Source organism: Mesocricetus auratus, unplaced genomic scaffold, assembly GCF_017639785.1.
Source record: "Mesocricetus auratus isolate SY011 unplaced genomic scaffold, BCM_Maur_2.0 Super-Scaffold_100033, whole genome shotgun sequence".
NCBI classification, from domain to species: Eukaryota; Metazoa; Chordata; class Mammalia; order Rodentia; family Cricetidae; genus Mesocricetus; species Mesocricetus auratus.
Genome location: NW_024429213.1, coordinates 1,665,142 through 1,686,433, shown reverse-complemented (window position 1 = coordinate 1,686,433; position 21,292 = coordinate 1,665,142). Strand labels below are relative to the sequence as shown.

The 21,292-nt window shown below is 41.8% G+C and overlaps 1 protein-coding gene across 3 annotated transcripts; it reads right to left on the bottom strand.

The window, feature by feature from the left end:
* Positions 1 to 56: 56 nt before the first annotated feature.
* On the bottom strand, positions 57 to 12,003 carry Uxt (ubiquitously expressed prefoldin like chaperone). 3 transcript variants are annotated; one of them, XR_001197446.3, is made up of 8 exons: positions 11,938 to 12,003; positions 11,656 to 11,763; positions 9,909 to 9,990; positions 9,706 to 9,773; positions 9,329 to 9,436; positions 5,851 to 5,956; positions 605 to 668; positions 323 to 421 (listed from the first exon to the last, which is right to left on the bottom strand). XR_001197446.3 is itself a non-coding variant. In XM_005085709.4 (7 exons), the coding sequence occupies exons 2-7, from the start codon at positions 11,751 to 11,753 to the stop codon at positions 368 to 370; spliced, it is 474 nt and encodes a 157-aa protein (XP_005085766.1). In that variant the 5' UTR covers positions 11,754 to 11,763; positions 11,938 to 11,998; the 3' UTR covers positions 57 to 367. The 3 variants fall into 3 exon arrangements, 2 of the variants coding, with proteins under 2 accessions (XP_005085766.1, XP_012980435.1); XM_005085709.4 differs by lacking the exon at positions 5,851 to 5,956 and having other exon boundaries at positions 57 to 421; positions 11,938 to 11,998; XM_013124981.3 differs by lacking the exon at positions 5,851 to 5,956 and having other exon boundaries at positions 57 to 421; positions 11,698 to 11,763; positions 11,938 to 11,970.
* Between the last annotated feature and the right edge of the window lie 9,289 nt (positions 12,004 to 21,292).

Here is a 21,292-nt window from a genome sequence, read left to right as displayed (position 1 = left end):
ATTTAGCACTTCATGTATGATAGGCAAGCACTCTACCAATTGAACTTCATCCCCAGTCCATGAATCAGTCCATTCTTTATAGTAATACAAAGGGCACAGATACAAATACCTAGGAAAAGGGATTAAAAGTGTGAGGACGTGGGTCAAAGTCCACAAGATAACAAAAACGGGCAAAGCATAAAGTCAGGTGGAAAATACAAATTGGAGGCAAGACCTCTAGAGTGTTTTAGAGGTTCGGCAGAAAGGATGGGTCTTCCAGTAACTCTGGTCTCCAGAACACTTAGTCAATCAGTGAGTTAGGGGAAAAAGAAGGGCTATGTGATTCCAAGGCATTTCAGGCTCTTTAATATTAGATGGGATGAAGCCGTCAATGGGAAGATTGTTCTGAGAAATTCTGCAGGCCTTGTAGTTCTCTAAGTCCCTGTAAAAGAGGACAAAGTAGACTGAACAGAGGCTGGGTCCAGGTCCTGCCCCGGGTTTGGTGTTTTTTAATCCCATGGCTTCAATTTAGAAGGAAAGATGACCCCTCCCTTCTTTAGCTTTCTCCTACAGGTTATCACCCTAAAAAATATTTGAAGGGTAGAGTGAAGTGAGCTGTTCTCACCTCTAGCATCATGTGGATATGGGCCTTGATATTCATGGAGTCCTTGGTGAGGCTGTCGCTGAGCCTAGAAAAAAGGAACAAGAAAGGGCAAAGTGGGCCCTACTTAGGCTTATGAGGGTGACTCTTCCTCATCACTTCAAGAAATGCTTGCATCCTGGATGATTTCCACGTGGCCTGCTCTTATGCAGAGATGCCTGGCTAATTGGAATGTCCCCACTTACAAATTGAGGGCAATAGGGACAGTGAGATGGCTCAGAGGGCAAAAGTGATTACTGTCAATTTTGATAACTTGAGTTCAATCCCAGGACCCACATAGCGGAGGAGTGAACTGACTTCCAAAAGTTGATCTCTTACCTTCACATTACTCACAAAAATGTAGTAAGAATTTTAAGATTAAGAGGGAAAGGGAAAGGGAGGGGGATATGGGGTCTATAAATATGATCAAACTATACCTGAAAGAAACTGTCTTTATGAAACCCATCACAATGACTATATGATAATAAAAAGTAAGGATTATCAGATAATCTCTGTATGCCAGGCAGCTTTAAATATTGGATAAATAACAGCAGAAACATCATTAAATGAAACAAAATTCTTTGTCTCCTGGAGCTCCTTAAAATTCTAGTTTTTAAATTATTTGTCTGTTGTATGTGTGTGAAATGTAACCCTGAGTGTAGGTGCCCACAGAGGTCAGAAGACATTGGATTCCCTGGAGCTATAGTTACAGGTGGTGGTGAGCTGCCTGATATGAATGCTGGGAACTGAACTCAGTTACTCTGGAGAGCAGTATGTGCTCTTAACCACCAAGCCTTCTCTCTAGCTCCTCAAATTTTGGGAGATAAGCACAAGCAACTATGTGTTATATCTATGTATAAGGAAATAAATAACGAAGGAGAAGAGGTAGGGAATGGAGTCTTCAATTTTAAAGAGTGCTCAGGGTTGGCTTCCCCGAGAGCTTTCCTTTTGAGAGTATATAGCTCAGCCTGGTTTCTATTTCATGATCCTCCTGCTGATGTGCTGAGATTACAGATGTGTACTACCACACTCTAAAATGAAGAAGTCCATAGAGTGTGGGGTGATAAGGAAGACAAGTGCTCCAACCACAAGTAGTAGCCAACACAAAGGTGCTAGCCTTGTGCTTGGTATGGTTCAGGAAGAATCACAGCCAAGAAACCACTGTGGCTGGAGAATATGTAAAGGAGGATCCTAAGAGGTGAAGCAGAGGTAAGGAAGGAGGCAGAGGGTGTAAAGTTTACAGGACCACAGTAAAGACCTTGGCTTTTAAAATTAAATATGGTGGGAATAAGGGGACAGCTGAGAGCAGAGGATAGATCCAAACTGATTGGAGAAATAAACTCATTAGGGTTTAGGGTTTCAAACAATCCACCTGGCCATAGGGCAGAGCACTGAGAGAACAAGAAACCCAAATGTGAAGTCAGTAAGTCCAGTGAAGAGGGTAATCAAACAGTCCAGGTGAAAAATGGAGGCTCAGACCACAGGGAACAGTACAGTTGAAGTAATGAGAAATGACTCAGGGCCAAAGGGCTGAAGTCAGGTTGAGAAAAAGGACTCTAGGAAGAGGCCAAGGCATAAAAATACTTGAGCAAATGGAGATGCCTCTAAAACCACCTTAGCCCTGGACTGCTGAGTTCCATAAGTCAGCCATCTCTCTCCCTGTGTAAGTCTGCTTAAATCAGGTCTCATCCAAGAGAATCCAAATGTATACAATGGGTCAAAAATGAATACAGTGGGCTGTGCAAGAACTTTCTGAAGATTAAAGAAACACTGAACATGGAGTGAGAGTTAAGCAGTAGGATGGTCTTTTCCATGAAAGACCAAGAGGCACAAAAGAGCTTTGTGAAAAGTGGTCATTGTTAGGAATTCAGTGAATAATTAAAGATGGTATAAAATAGTGTGGAAGCATCTTGATAGCATGATAGGAAATCCAGTTTAATTGTGCTCATCTGGGTAAATGAAACTAAATACTCCACAAAAAACCCCCAAGGCAAAGGGATAGAAAGTAAAGTTGGAAAAAACCACTATGAACTCACCTATATACTACTATTTCCCAAATTTATATTGGCAACTATCTTCGAAAATCCACTTCAGTGTTTAAGTCCTACACTGAGCCCAAGCTCTTCCCTCCTGGTCTGCTCATCCATCTCAGATCGAAGTATGGTTGCTCACCAACAACCTAGAGTCTCCTCTTTCTGCAGGATTAGCATTGAACTCAGGACTTCACACACCCCAGTTATGTACTCCACTACTGAACTACATGTACCCTAGCTTCAAGGTTCCTCTTTGTTTTTCACATCCAGTCAGCTATTCAACACCACAACTGTTCCATTCCAAGCAACACTTCCCATCTCCGTTATGTTCTGTCTGTACCACTGTCACCATCTATTACACTACGTCATGGCCTTATTTACTTATTGTATCCTTTGATCAGAATGACAGTTTCGAGGGCAGACTGTGGTCTGTTTTGTTGCTTGCTGTATAAAGAGGAGCAGAAGAGGATGTGGCAGAGTGGGGACCCAATGGATGTTGAATGAATGAAGACTCCTCCATTCAAAGGAACCTAAAATGTTTAAAAAAGCCTATGATTAGAACAGGATATGAAGCATGGCATTACTGATGGCGACCAAGAATATCTTTTCTCAGTCATCTTCATAGTTGCTCTGTTCACTCACAATAGATAGGAAAAGGAAACAACCTAAATGTCCTCCACTAGATGAATGGACAATGAAGATGTGGTATATATACACAACAGAATTCTGTTCAGCTATAAAGAAAAGTGAAATCAAGAAATTTACAGCCACACAGTGGTGGCACGTGCCTTTAATCCCAACACTCAGGAGGCAGAGGCATGTGGTTCTCTGTGAGTTAGAAGTCAGCCTGGTCTACAGAGCGAGTTTCAGGACAGCCAGGGCTGTTACACAGAGAAACCCTGTCTCAAAAAAAACAACAAAAAAGAAACTTACAGGTAAATAGATGAAACTAGAGCATAATACACCGAGTAAGGTAACCCAGACCTAGAAAGACAAACACTGCAAGTTTTCTCTTATTTGTGGATGCTAGCTCCAAATCGTTAGCTATGAGTATATAAGCTGGAATAACCAGAGAAACCAGGAAAAGTAAGAAGGGACCAGTCAGTGGGGAGGAGAAGAAAATATAGAGAACGGGACAGTAGGTCACAGGTGTTATGATGGGGAAATGGGAAAAGTTGAGGAATGTAAGCATTTTGATGGATCGGATGGGATGGACAGGGACGGATTCTGGCACTTGGGAGTCAAGGAATACTGAGTGTTACAGCTTGGATGGAAAGGTATTCTGGCACTCGGGAGTCACAGAATACTAAGTGTTACATAGCTCAGATAGAAAAGTATCCTGGATTTCGAGAGCCAAGGAATACCACAAGTCACAATAAACATAGCAGCTTGCAGCCCTGCTTCAGGGAAAGGCTTCCCCAGTGTATCAGCTCTGCACTGGCAGGAGAGGGTTTCCAGGGCGAAGTTGCTACAGTTCAGCTCTGCTCCCAAGAGAGACACTCCACTCAGCCAGGGGAAGGTTTCCCCCGCCCTCCTCGCTCTGCTCTGCCGAGGCCCTGCTTGCTCTGCTCAGGGTCTTCTCTGCTCCACTGTAAAAGAAGGTCTCACCCAAACCTCATTTGAGGGACTTATTGGGAGGGAAGAATCCAGGAGAGTCGTTGCCCTCTGCCATCCTGGCATGAACAGCCACAAGCTGAACAGACACAGTGTTCGTATAGGGATTCTTGGGGGGGGGCAGAGTTTTCAGGGTGGGGATTGGTCAGATTTCAATCCTGAGCTTAGGATGGCTAGAACTCCTGCTCAGGGATTGGTTAGTTTTCTGCACAGGGTTAGGGTCAGATTTGGCTTTGGTTTCAGGGCTAAAGTGTGTTTCTTTCTCTGGTCCTTTTTAGCCTTTTGGCTCTAGTTTTAGGACCAGGGTATATTTCTTTCACTGGCTCTGATTCCAGGGACAAAGTATGTTTCTTTGGCACTGGTTTCAGGGTCAGGGAACATTTCTTTGGTTCTGGTTGCAGGGCCAAAGTGTGTTTCTTTGGATCTGCTCAAGGTGTGTTTCTTGGGCTAGACCTTTTTCCCTATAGGGAGGCTTTATCTGGGGAGGGAGAGAAGCACCCAGTAAGAATGACAGGAGACATAAAAAACACGAGGATAATTAAAAAGGCCATAGGGAAAACTATTTTATATTTATAATATATGTGTGTATGTATTTTAAAGTATACACATGCACATATATACATACATATTACATATGTATGTATGTATGTATGTATGTATCTATCTATCTATCTATAAACTATCTAGTAAAAAACCTAATGACAGGCATAGCCCAGCTGGCCTCCAATTCAAGATCTTCCTGCCTGGATCACGGTAGAGTTGTTGGTCAGGGGAATTAAAGAGACTTCCCCAAACAGTACAGGCAATTGCTATTGCTGCTGGTTGCCTCTCAGAACTTGAAAGTTAAGACTCCACTCCTAAAAATACCACATCCTTCAGACACAGGAATTAAGAGGAATCAAGTTGGAACTAATCTGGAAGTGTCCTCCTTGAGGCCTGGCTCTCATAGGTGCTAGGTAAGCTGCCAGGGGAGAGGATCAATCCTAGTTCTGCCTAGCTGTAAAACCTATGAATCACAACAATGATTTGACTGGCAATATATTCCCAAATGGTGCAAGAGTAGCACTTTTTATCTTGAAGCTAACTATCAGCTGTGTCATTGGAGTTAAGGCTTGCTCAACAGGAAGGAATTTAGGCCTGGTATTGTAAACCTAGCTAACTACCCATGGCTGGAGTGGTCATAGACACAAGAGCCTATAATTTCTGTTTTCTAAAAACATATCCTTTACCCACAGATAAGTGTAGCTGTCACCCCCTCATTTAAAAAGCTTCTTTTTGTAATAGACGGAGACTATCACAGAGATCCACAATAGGCCAAAATGCAGAGAGCAAGAGTCCGTGAGGTGCTCAACTCCAACGGATACGCCTGTCATGTAACCCCTACATTTAAGGCTCAGAGAAAATTGTAGAGAAGGGGTAGACAGATTATAAGAGTCAGAAACCCAGAATGTCTGCTGTTAGATATTTCTTAGACATGTTAGGGAAGCTAAACCCATGAATTCCCAACAATATGAATAAGACCAGCATAATGACAACACCAACTGACATGTCAAAGTGGCAAGAGGAAATTATGTACTGGCCTACCTCTAGATGAAGAACTGCAAGTGGTTAAAGCCTGCTGAAAGAGGCAGAGTCAGTCTACTTCAGGGACAAAGTCCCTCATAGGTTGCCCAATCCCAAGTGGTCAGCCCTGGACACATGGACATACAAACAAAGCTAAATGGACTCAGTATGTCATATATACCCCCCTCTCTCTCTCCCTCCCTCCTTCCCTCCCCCTCCTCTCTCTCTCTCTCTCTCTCTCTCTCTCTCTCTCTCTCTCTCTCTCTCTCACACACACACATAACAATTACAACCAAAGAAATACATTAAAAACAATTAAGTACTGGCAGGAAGTTTTGGATACATAAACCAACCAGACAATATGTTTTTTGAGGGGTATCACAAGTAACTAAGTTTTAAAGAGAAAGTTCAACTATATAGACTCAAATCCTAATCTAGAACGATGGAACTTTGAGATAGTCCTATTAGTTATAACAGAGGCACATATTTCGTCACATGATATCATAGAAAGCATATCAATAGATTAGAAAGACCAGGCAAGGAGTTTTTCTGATAGGCACTGATAATTTAGAATACCTCATTTTGAAGGAAATCATCAATTCTCAAAAAGAAAACAAAATTAAAGACCCTGAAACCCCGTGACATAGGAGGAAAGTTTGCCATAAAAACTGGACCTGTTCTAAATGGCCAGCAGCTCATAGTTACACTGCCCTTGATCATGGTGATGATATATTACTTATGATTTAATAAAGACTGCCTGAAATATCAGAATGCAAAGCCAGTCACACTAGTTAGCTATAGAAGCTAGGCAGTGGTGGCACACACCTTTAATCCCAGGACTCAGGATGGATCTCAGGATGGAGTTCAAGACCACCCAGGGCTACATAGGTGTGAATCAGTCTAAAAGATGAACAGAGCTCATGCCTTTAATCCCAGCCCTATGTAAAAGATAGGAGCTCAGTGTCTCAGGCTACATTCTGAGATTACTTCTCCAGCCATGTTGAGGAGAGGCAGCAATCTGAGGCTTGGTGGAAAGCTTGTGGAGACAGGATCAACCCTTTAAACTTGAGGTAGTGGTAAAAGCTAGTGGCTGGCTGCTTTGTTTTTCTGATCTTCAGCTTGAAGTTTGAACCCCAGCATCAGTCTCTGGGTCTTTATTTTTCATGTTACACTTGATCAAACTATTTGCTAATTTGTCTGATCACCAACATTTAGAAATCTCAGCAGTTCTCAGGTATACTAAAACTAAAAACTCTATAAAGTTTGAGAGAATAACTACTGAAACCATTAAAGGGGCAACTATAGACAAAATGAATGCAGGAATAAGCATGACCAAACAGAAATTCCACATTGGAGGTGTTCATGCTTGTGAGTGTTTATTTAGCTAAGTGTACTGTTCACTGCCCTTTCACACTCATTCTAAGCTATGTCACATGTGACAGTTTCTCTGGCATGCCAGGCACACTGCCCCCTTTGCCAAGAATATTTTTTTCTAGATAGCCCATGGCTTGTTAGCCCAGTATGACTCAAATGTCACTTCTCTGGGAGTGGTAGTTGAGAGTTGGTCTTCTAGAAGGCCTTCGCTATCACTTATTTTATTTATTTGGATGTTTTGCCTGCATGCATGTCTGTATTCCACTTGTGTGCTTGGTGCTCAGAGGCCAAAAGAAGGCATCAGATTCCTTGGCACTGCAGTTACAGAAGGTTGTGAATTACTATGTGGGCTCTGGAAATAGAACCTGGGTCCGCTGCAAGAGCAGCAAGTGCTCTTCACCGCTGAACCATCTCTCCAACTACAATACTACCTATTTTTCAAACACCTCACTCAAACTAGTTCTTCCCTACACAAAACCAGATCTCATTTGGAACCCACACTTTATCTCCCCACCACCACCTACATAGACAAGCTTTGATCAACCCTTCATTTTGCTTCTAGCATAATTCATTCAACAGAAATTTTGTTCTTTATACTATTTTAGTCATCTACGGCAAAAACTTTTCTGTTATAATGCCAGGTTATAAACCTGGGCTGGGGACACAGTTCAGTAACAGAACTCTTGCTTAGCATACAAGAGACCTTGGCTTCGAGTCCCAGCATTGTAAAAAATGCAAATAATGTTTATTACCTAATTATAAATGACAATGAACATGAGAAAGAAACTCACAGTAAATATTAACAAGTAATAAGGTCCCGGAAAACCAGAAAAAGCTAGAAGATGGCTCAGTAGGTAAAGGTGCTTCCACACAAGCCTGGGAATCCGAATTTCATTCATGGAATCCCTGAAAGGAGAGCACCAACTCCTCAAAGGTGTTCTCTGATCTCCACATGCACGCTATAGCACACATAACTACAGACATGTGCATATGAGCATACACACATGTGCGCACACACATACACAATTTTTAAAGTAGAGGGGGCAATTGAAGAGTGCTAGGAGTTGCAATTTTGAAATTAGGTCACAGAAGAACTTGTTGAGGGAGTATTGCTTATGCAAGAAAACTGAGTGAGTGGAAAAGAAACTATATGGGAGAGTGGTTCGAACACCAGTAGCTACTGAATGCTCCCAAAGGTGGGAAATGCTTAAAGCATGTGTTAAGGCTTGGGAGGTGGCTCAGCGGACAAGAACATTTGCTGTACAAGCATAAGGATCTGAGTTTGGACCCCCAGAACCAATGTAAAAAGTCACACACTTCTAACTCCAGCACTGGAGCTTGCTGAAGCCAAAAAACAGTGGCAAGCTCTAGGTTTGGTGGAGATCCTGTCACAAGAGAGTAAAGCAGACAGCAATAGAAGAGGGCATTATCTCTGCATATGTGGGTATAGGCATGTGAAGTTTAGAGTGGTGAGAGCCCAGTGAATAAGCAGAAATATTAGCAGATAGTTAAATGAGAAGTAGCTTCTTTGACTGTTACTGACTCTTGGGTTGAAATTTCATGGATGTATGTATGTATGACAGCATAGTCCTAGAATGTACGAATCTTCTGTTTTGTTTACTGCTGTATTCTCAACACCAACCACGCAACTTGGTAGACACAAGATGCTCAATAAATGTATGAAGAAATGATACAAAAGCATTTATTAAGTGTTTAGTATGTGCTACATCCTGGTTGAACTTTGCATCCTCACTTTTCTTAGCCTTAGCCCTAAAGAGGAAAATAGTATGGTTTTCTAAGTACCATTCCAGGTAGTCAGGGGGAAAAAAGGGGTAGAGTGTTAAAATTTGTGATGTTTATTTATTCTATTTTTTAAAGGCAGGGCTTTATTTTATCACCCAGACTGGCCTCAAACTCAGGATCCTCCTGCTTCACCCCCAGAGTCCTGGTTTACAGGTGTGTGTCACCATATCTGGCTTTTATGTATTTTGTGTATGTCTGTCTGTGTGGTGTGTGATAGAAATAGAACCCAGGACTTTACACATGCTAGGGAAATGCTGTACCACTGCCCTGCACAGAGCCAACGTAGGTGGTTTTAGATACTATTCTCATGGAATGAACTCACTCTGTGAGGAGAGAACTCTTTCGGTCAATGAACTTGAGAGCTTCAGCCAGTGTCAACTCCAGGAAAAAACCATATCCCAGGGCCACGTAGATGCGGGAAGTATTTGGGCTGAGGAAAGAAGACAGAGGAAGTGGAGGAAATCTTTATTACCATTTAGCATACTATACAGTTTAAGGTGTTTCCTATTCCCTCCAATTCCCTAAAGTTAAGGCTCTGAAAGGGCCAGTATTTTATGTTCCTTCTCTGTCATACCCACAGCATGTAGCTCACATCCTAGTGCAATATAAAAGCTACCAGAGTCTGGTATATAGAACAAATTAAGAAATACTTGTTGCATGAAAGAAGGAAGAAACTTGGAGGGACGGGAATACACTCACACCATTGTGTCAACGAAGAAGTTACAGCCCAAATCCACCTGCATATATAACTCCGAGTGATTAGTTTCCTGCAAGGCCAGGAGAAAAGAAGGTTTCAGTGGCCAATTTTTAAGTCAGGAGAAAGGTTTTGTTTTGGGGTTTCTCTTCCCATCTTCCTTCTTTGTATACATATCCAAACTGATACCCAATTTAAAAGCCCTTACCTGGAGTCGCTCAATGACATTTCTCAGTTGAAGGTATACAGACAGCTGCTCATATACCTTGTCTCGATGATCCAGCACCTTTCTGATACATGGAAATAGAACAGTGAACATTAGGCAGCCCTATTTCTCTTGAGATACATCATGGCCTAACAGGCATTTTAAGCCAAGTGCAGTAGTTCACGAATGTAATCCCAGTAATTGAAAGAGTGAGGCAGGAAGATTATGAGTTCAAGACCAGCCTGGGTTACATAGTGAGATCTCGTGTTTTACACACACACACACACACACACACACACACACACACACACACACACACAAAGATGGATGGATGGAGAGAGAGAGAGAGAGAGAGAGAGAGAGAGAGAGAGAGAGAGAGAGCATGGTATAGACAGAGAAAAACACACCAAATATTTCAATATTTACTACAAAGTGTTTTAAATGCCAGCCAAATGGTAAGCATTAAATATTTTCTATTCATTACAAGTATTGCATTGTACTTAGTGCCTTATGCCAATTAAAATGTTCCATCTTCACCCTACATATACCCTCCACGTTCACACTGCTCTAGTTCTGAACACCTAACTTGCATTCAGATTAACAATGACAACAATAGTAATCATCTAGTTATTGAGTCTTTAGTATGTTTCAGGCACTGGAGCTAAATTCCTTCTCAAAACTATCCAGGCTATTTGTTTTTTATTTTCTGAGACAAGAGCTGAGTTTCCCAGGCTAGTATTGAATTTGTGAGCACACCAGATAGTCCTTTTCCTCTCAGTCTCAATACAACTGTAGTTGGGTTTATGTGAATTTTTAGAAAGTATTCTTACTTAATGTATTTATTTTTTGTACATGTATGGGTACCATGGTACACACGTGTGAGTCAGAGGACAGCTTTTGGGAGGTTTTTCTTTCCACTATGTGGATCCTAGAGAGCTAGCTCAGGGCTTGGAGGCAAAGCAAGCCATCTTGCTGGCTCTTTTTCTTCTTTTTTTTTGAGAAACAGTCCCAGAGCCTAGGCTGTACTCATCTTTGAAATATAACTGAGGATGATCTTGAGCTCTGGATCGTCCTGGTCCACCTATCCCAAGTACAGGGATTACAGGCCTGTGTCACAACTGGGCTTTTTTCTTTTTTTTTAACAACATCGTGTTCTAATTGTTAAGGCTAGCTTGAACATCCTGGCTAAAGAAATGCATTTTTTCCACCTCTCCATTAGATAGAACTACTGCCATGCACCACAAACCCTGAGCCTGGCTCCATTATAATTTTTTTTTTCCTTAGAGATAGTCAGTCTATATTCCAGGCTGGTCTCCAACTTCGAAGATCCTCCTGCTTCTGCCCCCTCGTGCTGGAATTACAGTCCAGTGTTATCACTCTAGGCTTTGGGTTACATTCTTTACCTGGGTTGGCACATTTAAAACTCAAAACCACCACATTAAGAAGGCTCTGTAAACTTTCCCGTTCCACAGACGAGCAAAGTTTATAAGTACAGAGAAGAGAGGTGATGTACAACTTTTTCATAAATAATGGTTAAATGGCCCACCAGTCGGAAATGTCGTGGGTTTGTAATGACTATTCTAATCCACAAACGACGCCAGAGGCTCCACTACAAGGGCCAAGTTCCAACCAAATGGCAGCCCGGACATCAACCTCTTCCCAGCCAATCCGAAAGTTTGGCTGGGATTCTGTCCCACCCACCACGTGGAATTTCTCAAACGTCACGCCTAGAATCTGCGTTGTCACTCACTGCAAGTCTCGCTGCAGTACGTCACTGATAAAGGCCTCGTACCGCAGCACCTTCTCTCCTACAGTATCCAAGGCCCGCCGTTTGGGGGGTGTCGCCATAATGGGATTCCTGGGGATGTGAGGAGGGAGAAAAACACGTTGAGCACTCCTGTTCAACTTCACAAAGTTCTCTCCAACCTCTTAACGTTGGGGATGACTTTCAGCTCATGCTACCGGGTTCCTCCTTCCTCCCAACCCGACTCTAAGACGCAGTCACTCACCGGTACCCAAGTGCGGTACTTACCTTAGGGCCACCTAAGGGTAGTATGAACCGCGGCTTCCGGGTGGCGCGGATGGATGACGTATTTCCAGCATAGGACCCAACCAATTGGTGGGAGGGGCGGTCCAGAGTGAGTGGAGACCGACTTAAAGCGAAGCGCTGCTGGCGGGATCTTAAGGAAGCCCTGGAGGATTCTACCTAGCTAGAGGGAGGGCTGCCTGCTTGTTGGCCAGTGGTGGCCAGCTACTTCAGGTGAAGTTTAATGACATTTGTCGGGTTATGAGGGAGGTTGGACGCCCAGGAAGGTAGGGAGAGGGAGTTAATCGTTTACAATTTATTTATTTGAAGCGCACACGTTTGAGCGAGCGCGCCAGCGGTACTGGTACTGGAGTTACATGCAGTTGTGAGCTACTATGATGTGGGTGGTAGTAACGGAGTTCACATCCCCTGCAAGAGCCTTTTGTGATCTTAAATGCTGAGCCATTTCAGTAGCTCCCTCCCCACTCTTAATTGTTTTTTCTTATTTTATCTGCTTTGTTTGCATGCTTGTGTACTATGTATGCGCAGTGCCCGTGGAGGCTAAAAGAGGGCGTGGGATCCCCTGGAGCTGGAGCATTTCAATGGATCGGATGGGACAGGTACTCTGGCACTCGAGAGTCACAGAATACTGAATGTTACACAGCTCGGATGGAAAGGTATCCTGTAGCTCGGGAGCCAAGGACTACCCCAAGTCACAGTAAGCATAGCAGTTTACAGCCTTGCCTCAGGGAGAGGCTGCCCCAGCGAATCAGCTCTGCTCCTGCAGGAAGCGGCTTCCCCAGAGAACTTGATACAGTTCAGCTGTGCTCCTGGGAGAGTGGATATCGGAGTGTAACAACTCCCCTCAGCCAGGTCAAGGTTTCCCCAGCGAAAGTGTTACAGCCCTGCCCGCTCTGCTCTGCTCAGGGTTGTCTCTGCTCCACTGTAAAAGAAGGTCTCACCCAAACCTCATTCGAGGGACTTATTGGGAGGGAAGAATCCAGGAGAGTGGCTGCCCTCTGCCAGGGTGGCAGAGAACAGTGGGCAGCCTGAACAGCCACAAGCTGAACAGACACAGTGTTTATATAGGTATTCTTAGGGGGTGGAGTTTTTCCAGGGTGGGGGTTGGTCAGATTTCAATCCCTGAACTAGATCTCCTGCTCAGGGATTGGTTAGTTTTCTGCACAGGTTTAGGGTCAGATTTGGCTCTGGTTTCAGGGCTAAAGTGTGTTTCTTTATCTGGTTCTTTTTAGCCTTTTGGCTCTAGTTTTAGGATCAGGGTATATTTCTTTCACTGGCTCTGATTCCAGGGACAAATTATGTTTCTTTGGCACTGGTTTCAGGGTCAGGGTGCATTTCTTTGGTTCTGTTTGCAGGGTGTGTTTCTTTGGCTGGCCTCTTTTCCTTATAGATACTGAACATTTGTGAGCATTGGAAATCAAACCTGGAGTGTCTACAAGACTAGCCAGTGCTCTTAACCAGAGATCCATCTATGTAGCTCCCATCTTTTTTTCTTTTAAAATCATTTCTTTCTTTTTGTTGGTTTTTTGAGACAGGGTTTCTCTGTATTGTTTTGGAGGCTGTCCTGGAACTCTCTCTGTAGACCAGGCTGGCCTCGAACTCACAGAGATCCGCCTGCCTCTGCCTCCAGAGTGCTTGGATTAAAGGCATGCACCACCAACGCCAGGCTCTAAGAATCATTTCTATTCTTTGAGAATTTCATACATGTATGCAATCCATTTTTGTCCTATCCACTCCCTACTCTCTCCCTCCAACTCCACCCAGACCCCTCCTACCACATTCCCCTTCCACCTTCAAGTCCTCTTTAATAAAACAAAACAACTACAAACAAACAAACAAAAAGCCTCACTGAGTTCACTTAAGCATTTGATATTTTAAAAAGCACAAGAATATCTATAGACCAGTAAGGATTATGATACTAATCTATAAAGAGGGCATTATATCCTGTGTCAATTGGTTAGTTTGAATATTGATTATATATAAACACACATATATTTTTACACACATGGTTTTGGGTTTCAGCCTCTGTAAAAGGAATGAGCAAGGGCACATAAAAATGTTTAAATAGAGACAAACTTTAAGAAATTCTTCTTGAATGACTTTAGCTTGGTTGCTTGCATTCCATGTCCCAGACTTAGGCAGATACTGGCAAAATGCTGTGCTTAATCACCCCACATCAAAGTTATATGTCCATCACTGGAGTCCTCTACTGAAGCTGGGCTAACTTGTAGCTAAAAATAAAGAGTTCCCTCTTTTTATTTAAATGTGTAGATTTTCTATGAAGTATTTCCAGATAAAAACTTTCTTTGCTTTTTAAACAGTAGCATTTTGCTTAGCAAGTGAAGGACTGAGCCTGGAAGATTGCCTAGATGCTAGACTCCCCTAAATGCTTTTCCGTTTTGAAGGTCCTAGAAAACCTACCTCTATCAAGAACACCTTTCCAGATGACTCTTGCACTCAGTATGTAAAACAAAGTTTTATGGTTTTTTAATTGCTAAAAACATAAGCAAATCAAGTATCTCTTTGCCTACTAATCAAGACTGTTGTAAAGGGAATATTGAAAAATTAAAAAAAAGAATGGCTGGGCAGTGGTGGTGGTGCACACCTTTGATCCCAGCACTTGAAAGGCAGAGGCAGGTGGATCTCTGTGAGTTTGAGGCCAGCCTGGTGTACAGAGTGAGTTCCAGGACAGTCAGGGCTACATCAAAAAGAATGTGAGCTGGAGAAAGGTAGAGCCTTACTGCCTTGAATCAGAGCAGATACTATCACTTGAATGGGATTTTTATGAGACTTGTCCTGTTAACATTCCTGCATGGAAGGAGAAGAAGGAGGCTTCTGAGACTCACAGGCTTTTAAGATCCTTATGAAACCTTCATGAGACTGTCACAGGATCTGGCCTATTAATATTCTTAGTTGAAAGAGTAGCGAGGTTCATGTAGTCATGGGTTCAAAAGATCCCCACAAAGACCCTTTTCTCCTCAAGGTTATATATGAGGGGAAAGCAAATGCGCTGGGGTGGAAATCTTTGGTAGTATAGCTGCTTGACATGTCCTGGGCAACTGAAGTAGCATAGCTTCTCAAGTCATCTATGCTGCAAGCGGGACTATCCAGTGGTATAGCTTTTTGTGAGTTCTCCATGCTGCAGATGAGAATAGTCAGTGGGATAGCTGCCCATGAGTTGTTCTGAATTTTTCAGTTGTGTAGCTGCCTTTGAGTCACCATGTCCCAATAAACCATGCCAATAACTTCATTTTTAGTCACCTGTTGGCTTGCTGGTACCCTTTCATTTGTAGTGAACAGACATTTCTTTACATCTTCTGATAGAAATTATATGAGACTTTTTGTTCTTTTTCATAGCTAGTGTTAATGGGACTGATTTCATGATTTCTATCTCAGTAAATTCATATAGAAAATCCATTAATTTTTTAATGTTGATTTTTGTTTTCTGCTACTTTGGTGAATTTCTTTATCAGTTCTAATAGTCATTTGGTGGAGTCTTTAGCTGTTTTTTTCTTATAGATAGTGAGGTACATATCCTTTTCTTCAACCTTGATAATAGATGCTTCCTCTTCTTGGGCCTTTTGTGTGGCAAGTTTTATCTATCAGGAATTGATCTGTGCTTGTTATTTTTTTTTTGCTATAGGTACCCCTAATTTAAAGCTTTCCTGGTTGTATCTTGCCTTTGTCTTTTCACTTGGCTTTGGATTCTCTCGTTGTTCCTATTCTCAGACACAATCTCTGTTGCTGTCTTCCCAGCCACATGTCAGTTTCTTTTGCTTGTTAGTGAGGTGCTCAAGTTTGGTGTGAGGAACATCTTTGCTATTCTGAAATAAAATCCTCCAGTGTTTGCAGGGTATAGGCTTTGGTTCGTTTCCCCTGGAAACTAAAACTTTTTCTGTGAGAAGTGAATCTGGATGGATTTCACAGTGGTTTCCTTAGCCAGCACCCTGAAAAGACAGGACTTTCTTTTGACCCTTCTACTGTAAGAGTTTTGTATGGTTCCTAGTGATAAAACTTACAAAACCACTGAAATGTCCAATGTCTGCAGTTCCCAAGAACTTCACATTGTCACACTAACCTACATTTGACCCTTAGTGGTTCACTAAAAGTTCTAGTTTAAACTCTCTAGTAGCTTATATGGCATTCAGCTCGCATGTAGCCCAGGTAAGCAGATGCTCAGGTCCTGCTTCCCACTGAACTCACTTGTTTCTCTTCATATAGTGTGACCTCAGTTTTCTTTTCTCTCCCTCTCCCTCTCCCTCTCCCTCTCTCTCTCTCTCTCTCTCTCTCTCTCTCTCTCTCTCTCTCTCTCTCTCTCTCTCTCTCTCTCTCTTTATTCCTTCATTTCTTTATTTCTTTCTTTTTCCCTTTTTTTTGAGACAGGGTTTCTGTGTTTAACAGCCTTGGCTATCCTAGAAATCGATTTGTAGACTAGGCTGGCCTTGAACTCACAGAAATCTGTCTGGGATTACAGGTGTATACCACTACTGGCTGGTGATTTCAGTTTTCTAATGGGCACAAGAAAAATTGCTAATTTCCAACTTGTCTTGATTTTTTTTATTGTTGAAAGGACAGAAAAAATTCCTTTTGCACTCCCGTTTGACTCCAGTTTCAAACTGGAAATCTTCTAAAATATTCAGAAATTGTTGCCTCACAACACTTCATTCACATTACATACATCAGGTCATTTCAGTGGTCTTTGAGCACCAAACCTTTCAAAATTTAGAGCTCCTCCTTGCTAGTATTGCTTACTTGTGTGCTGAAAAGCAGTTATTTGGGTCCCATCCCCTAAATTCCCCTTCCATGGCTATGGTTTTGCATAAGCATGGGAGTACCATAGATGCCACAGCAAAAATAGCATAGCTAAGTTGTGTGTTGTATGTTGTCAGACAGGTAATATTGTAGAACTTTGGGGGAGCTTACTTGTAGGGTCCACCATCCTGGAAAGATATCCTTCATATATAAATAAAGATGTCGCCTTGCTTATTTCACTAAGGGGTCAGGGAGGAAAAAAATGTGCCTCTTTACACTAGGGCATGTTTGGTTCTGAGCTTAGGATCTTCGTTATTTATAGAAGCTAAAGTGCCCCTCTATGTATAACATGAGAGCAAGACAGAACTTACCTCCTAAGAGGTGTATGTATAGGAAAGTGGTGGAAATTCAGAATGGGCCCATCTTCTTTTGAGTGATAGCTCTGGAAGAAATGGGGCGAGTCAGGTTGATACAGTGAGTCTCTAGAAAATACCTTTTAGGAAGAAGAGAGAGATATCAGGATACTTCCCTTCTGGTAAGAAATCCTAGTGGTTGTAAGGGAGTTCAGGGTGGGAAAGTCACTTTGTGGGCAGTACCACTGGGGAAGAGGTAAAGTTTTAGCCACGAGTGTTATCACAGGGTGATGGAAGGAGAGGTCAAGGAGAAGGGAGCAAAAACCTGTGGGACTCTTAGAACTATATTTGTTATTCATCAAATAGCAGATATCATTCCATGCATAGTTCTAAGCATTTTACATTTAGCAACTCATTTTTTCCCTCTGAGATGTCTGACTTTGTGGCACAGTTACAGTTGCTTCCCCCAATCCAGATTAGAAAGGAATATACCCATGGTTTTTTTCTACTACTTGTATATTGTTTCATTTTTCCCATTTCAATCTTGATCCATTTAGAGTTTGTATATATGGTATAAGATATGGGTCCAATTTAGCACTTATCTACAGGGTTTTTTTTGAGGCAGGGTCTTGGCAGGTAATTAGGATGGCATTGAATTCACTGTGTAGTCTAGACTGGCCTTGAACTGAAAATCTTCTTGTCGCAGCCTTTCAACTTCTGGCATTGCAGATGTAAGGCACCAAGTCCAGCTTAATCTGTTTGCAAATGTCTGTGTTTAGTGTAGAATAATGTTTACCAAAAATATATAGACCCAGAATCTTTGAATGTGACATAAGTTTGAAAAAAAGACTTGCACATTTAATTAAGGATCTTGAAGTGGGGCCATCCTAGATTAACCGAATTGACCCTATTCTAGTGGAAAATATCTTCCTAAGACAAAGAAGAGAAAGACATAGGAGGTGGTGTGAAAACTGATGGACATTAGAGTCATTGTTATGGTTTAGATATGAAATGTCCTCTCTAAAGTCTCATGTGCTGTATGCTTGATTTGTAGCAGGTGGCACTGTTGAGAAGTGATTAGCTGACAATAATTTCTTTAATGGATTAATTCATTGATGAGTTTATAATAGGAAATGGAGCCGAGTTGGACGAAGCAAATCACTGAGGGCATGCCTTTAAAGTATATATTGTTCCTATAGCCATCTTTTTTCTGCCCTTTTTGTTGTTTTTGAGTTTTCAAAACAGGGTTTCTCTATATAGTCCTGACTGACCTGGAACTCACTTTGTAGACCAAGTGTCCTTGAACTCACAGAAATCTGCCTGCCTCTGCCTCCTGGGTCTCTCTCTGCTTTTTAAAAAAATCTGTCTGTCTGTCTATCTATCTATCTATCTATCTATCTATCTATCTATCTGTATCTATCTATTATGTATACTGTGTTCTGCCTGCATGTATCCCTTTGAAAGCCAGAAGAGGGCGTCAGATCTCATTACAGATGGTTGTGGGTTACCATGTGGTTGCTGGGAATTGAACACGTTGAACGCAGGACCCCTGGAAGAGCAGCCAATGCTTTTAACTTCTGAGTCTTCTGCATTTTTACTGCCATGGGATAAGTGGCTTTCCTCCATGATATCCTTCTGCCATGACTTTCTGCCTTGCTAAGAGGCCTAAAAAGAAAAGAACAAGCTGATTATGGAATGCAGTGTCTGAAACTGAGTGTGTCTAAAAAAATTCTTCACTTGGTTTCTTCTTTCAGATCTAGTCACAGCAATGAAAATGGTGATACATTTATAAATTAAAAGGTCAAGGTAATAGCTTAGTGGTAGAATGTTTACCTAGCATGTGTGAGGCCCTGGGCTTGATTTCTGGAACTACAGCAGTACAAACCAAGCATATCAAGGATTTCTGGTGCCCCCTAAAAGCTAAGAGAGAGCCATCAAATAGTTTCAGAATAGAAACAGCATGGAATAACTTTTCTTCAAAAGGACTTCACTCTGTGATTTTGGATTTATGTTTTTTTCAAGACAGGGTTTCTTTGTGTAGCCCTGGCTGTCCTGGAAACTAGCTCTGTAGATCAGGCTGGCCTCGAACTCACAGAGATCCTCCTGCCTCTGCCTCCCAAGTGCTGGGATCAAAGGCGTCTGCCACCACTGCCTGTCAATTTTGGATTTCTAGTCTCTAGAACTGTGACAGAATAAATTCTGTAGGTTTAAATCAGCCAGTTTGTGGTAACTTCTTACTGTCTTAAGAAATGAATATACTATTTAAATATTCACCTTTGCCCCTCATGATTTGAGATGCTATTTTAGTTATACACAAACTTCATTATAGACATTTTACACTGTCTCAGTGGCTTGTATATTCAAGTGTCATGATTACATGCTCTTATTTATTTGGTTGGCTTGGTTAGGTATGGTTTTTGAGATATGATATTGTTATTTAGTATAGGCTGGTTTTGAACTTATTCTGTAGTTTAGGTTTTGAGCTAGCCACCCTCGTTCCTTTTCCTCTTGAATGGTAGGATTTCAAGCATGCATCATGTACCTAGCTCCCACACTATTTTAATTAATGAAGCTTTATGGAATGTCATATATTTTAGGAAGTTAAGCTCTGTCATTGATCTACATTTTTAGGGGTTTATAGTTACCCTTTCAAGTTTAACTTTTCTTATGTATTTTAGGTAAATTTCTTTCCAAATTGATTCATTTAACTATTATGCTATATTATTTGAGGTATTTATTAGAAAAACATCAGAAAGAGGTGAGTAACCATCAATTGGGCTGTGAGAGATTGATCCCAAATTTTTGCCTTTTCCTGTAGCCACATGTTTTGCCCTTGATGGTTTGCGTGCTTGGGTGATTTGCTTTGTTTAGTGGCACATGGGAAGAGAAAATATGGTATTTCTGAGGCTAGGCCTTGGTGATGGTTTGAATAGATATGGCCTCCATAGATTCAGTGTTTGAATGCTTGACCCATAGGGAGTGACACTGTTAGGAAGTGTAGCCTTGTTGGTGTAGGTGTCTTGTTGGAGGAAGTTTGTCACTGTAGGGGTGGGCTTTGAGGTCTCATATATTCAAGCTATGCCCAGTGTCAGACACGGATTCCTTCTGCTGTCTGTGGATCAAGATATAGGACCACATCTGCCTACACACTGCCATGCTTCTTGTCATGATAACAATGGACTAAACCTCTGAAACTAAGCCAGCCCCAGTTAATTGTTTTCCTTTATAAGAGTTGCCATGGTCATGGTGTCTCTTCACACATAGAAACTGTAAAACATCCTTGGATTTGTTATCTGGCTTTCCCTCAACCTCTTTGCATCCCTAGAAGATATGTGTTACAGTTGTGTACCACCCACCATGCCTGTTTTGAAGCATGTTCTCTTCATTTAAAGTGTTTGTCTGAGAAGGATTCTGCAGGTGCCAATACAGACAGAGATGAGAGTGAAAACCTGGTTCATATTGACTTCATTTACCTGAATTAGATTTTGGAGAGTCTAATGTCAGGCTGTTCGTTGTTAGCATATTTAGAACAGTACAGTTTGGGAAAAGGTGTCTAGGCAACAATCATTACAATCTAGGTGCACAATAAAGCTTCAGGTATAACTACATAGAAACTCCTTTGCAAAGTACATGTGACCTTAAGGGTGGGTTCTATAGCTAAAAGGCCTAGAATCTAATGTGGTCTCTGACCAAAATAGCATAGAGGTCAGCAGGTCATAAAATACGTGTGATATCCCCACTAAAGATAGGTACTACTAACTGGGAGCTAAGTGGGGAGGGGGAGTCTGGGATAAACATTTTGACATTTGGGTGAGGCCACCAGATCATTAACAGCGTCCACTTCCAGCCTTCTGGCCAGGAAAACAGGTATTTTATCTTCATTGAAAAGAGGCCCTCATGTTTCTAGCATTCCTAGTTTCCCTAGTGATTTATGAGAACAAGGCCCTTTGTGCCCCCAACATCTCATCCCTTCTAATTTTTTAAAAATAGTCACTGTGATAGAGGCCATGGAAGAACGCATTGCCTCCATGGCTAACCTAATTAGTATAGGCAAGCGTCAGAGAATTATAAGACGAGTAAACAAATGACCAGGAAAAGGGGAAAGCCATTCACAATTCACTCATCTCTTAATTTCTGCTAGTATTTTTGCTATGAGCAAAATGGGTATAATATAGCCTATTCCACTTAAACCTTTATAAACAATCCTTAGCATGGCAAAACAATATCATACGTCT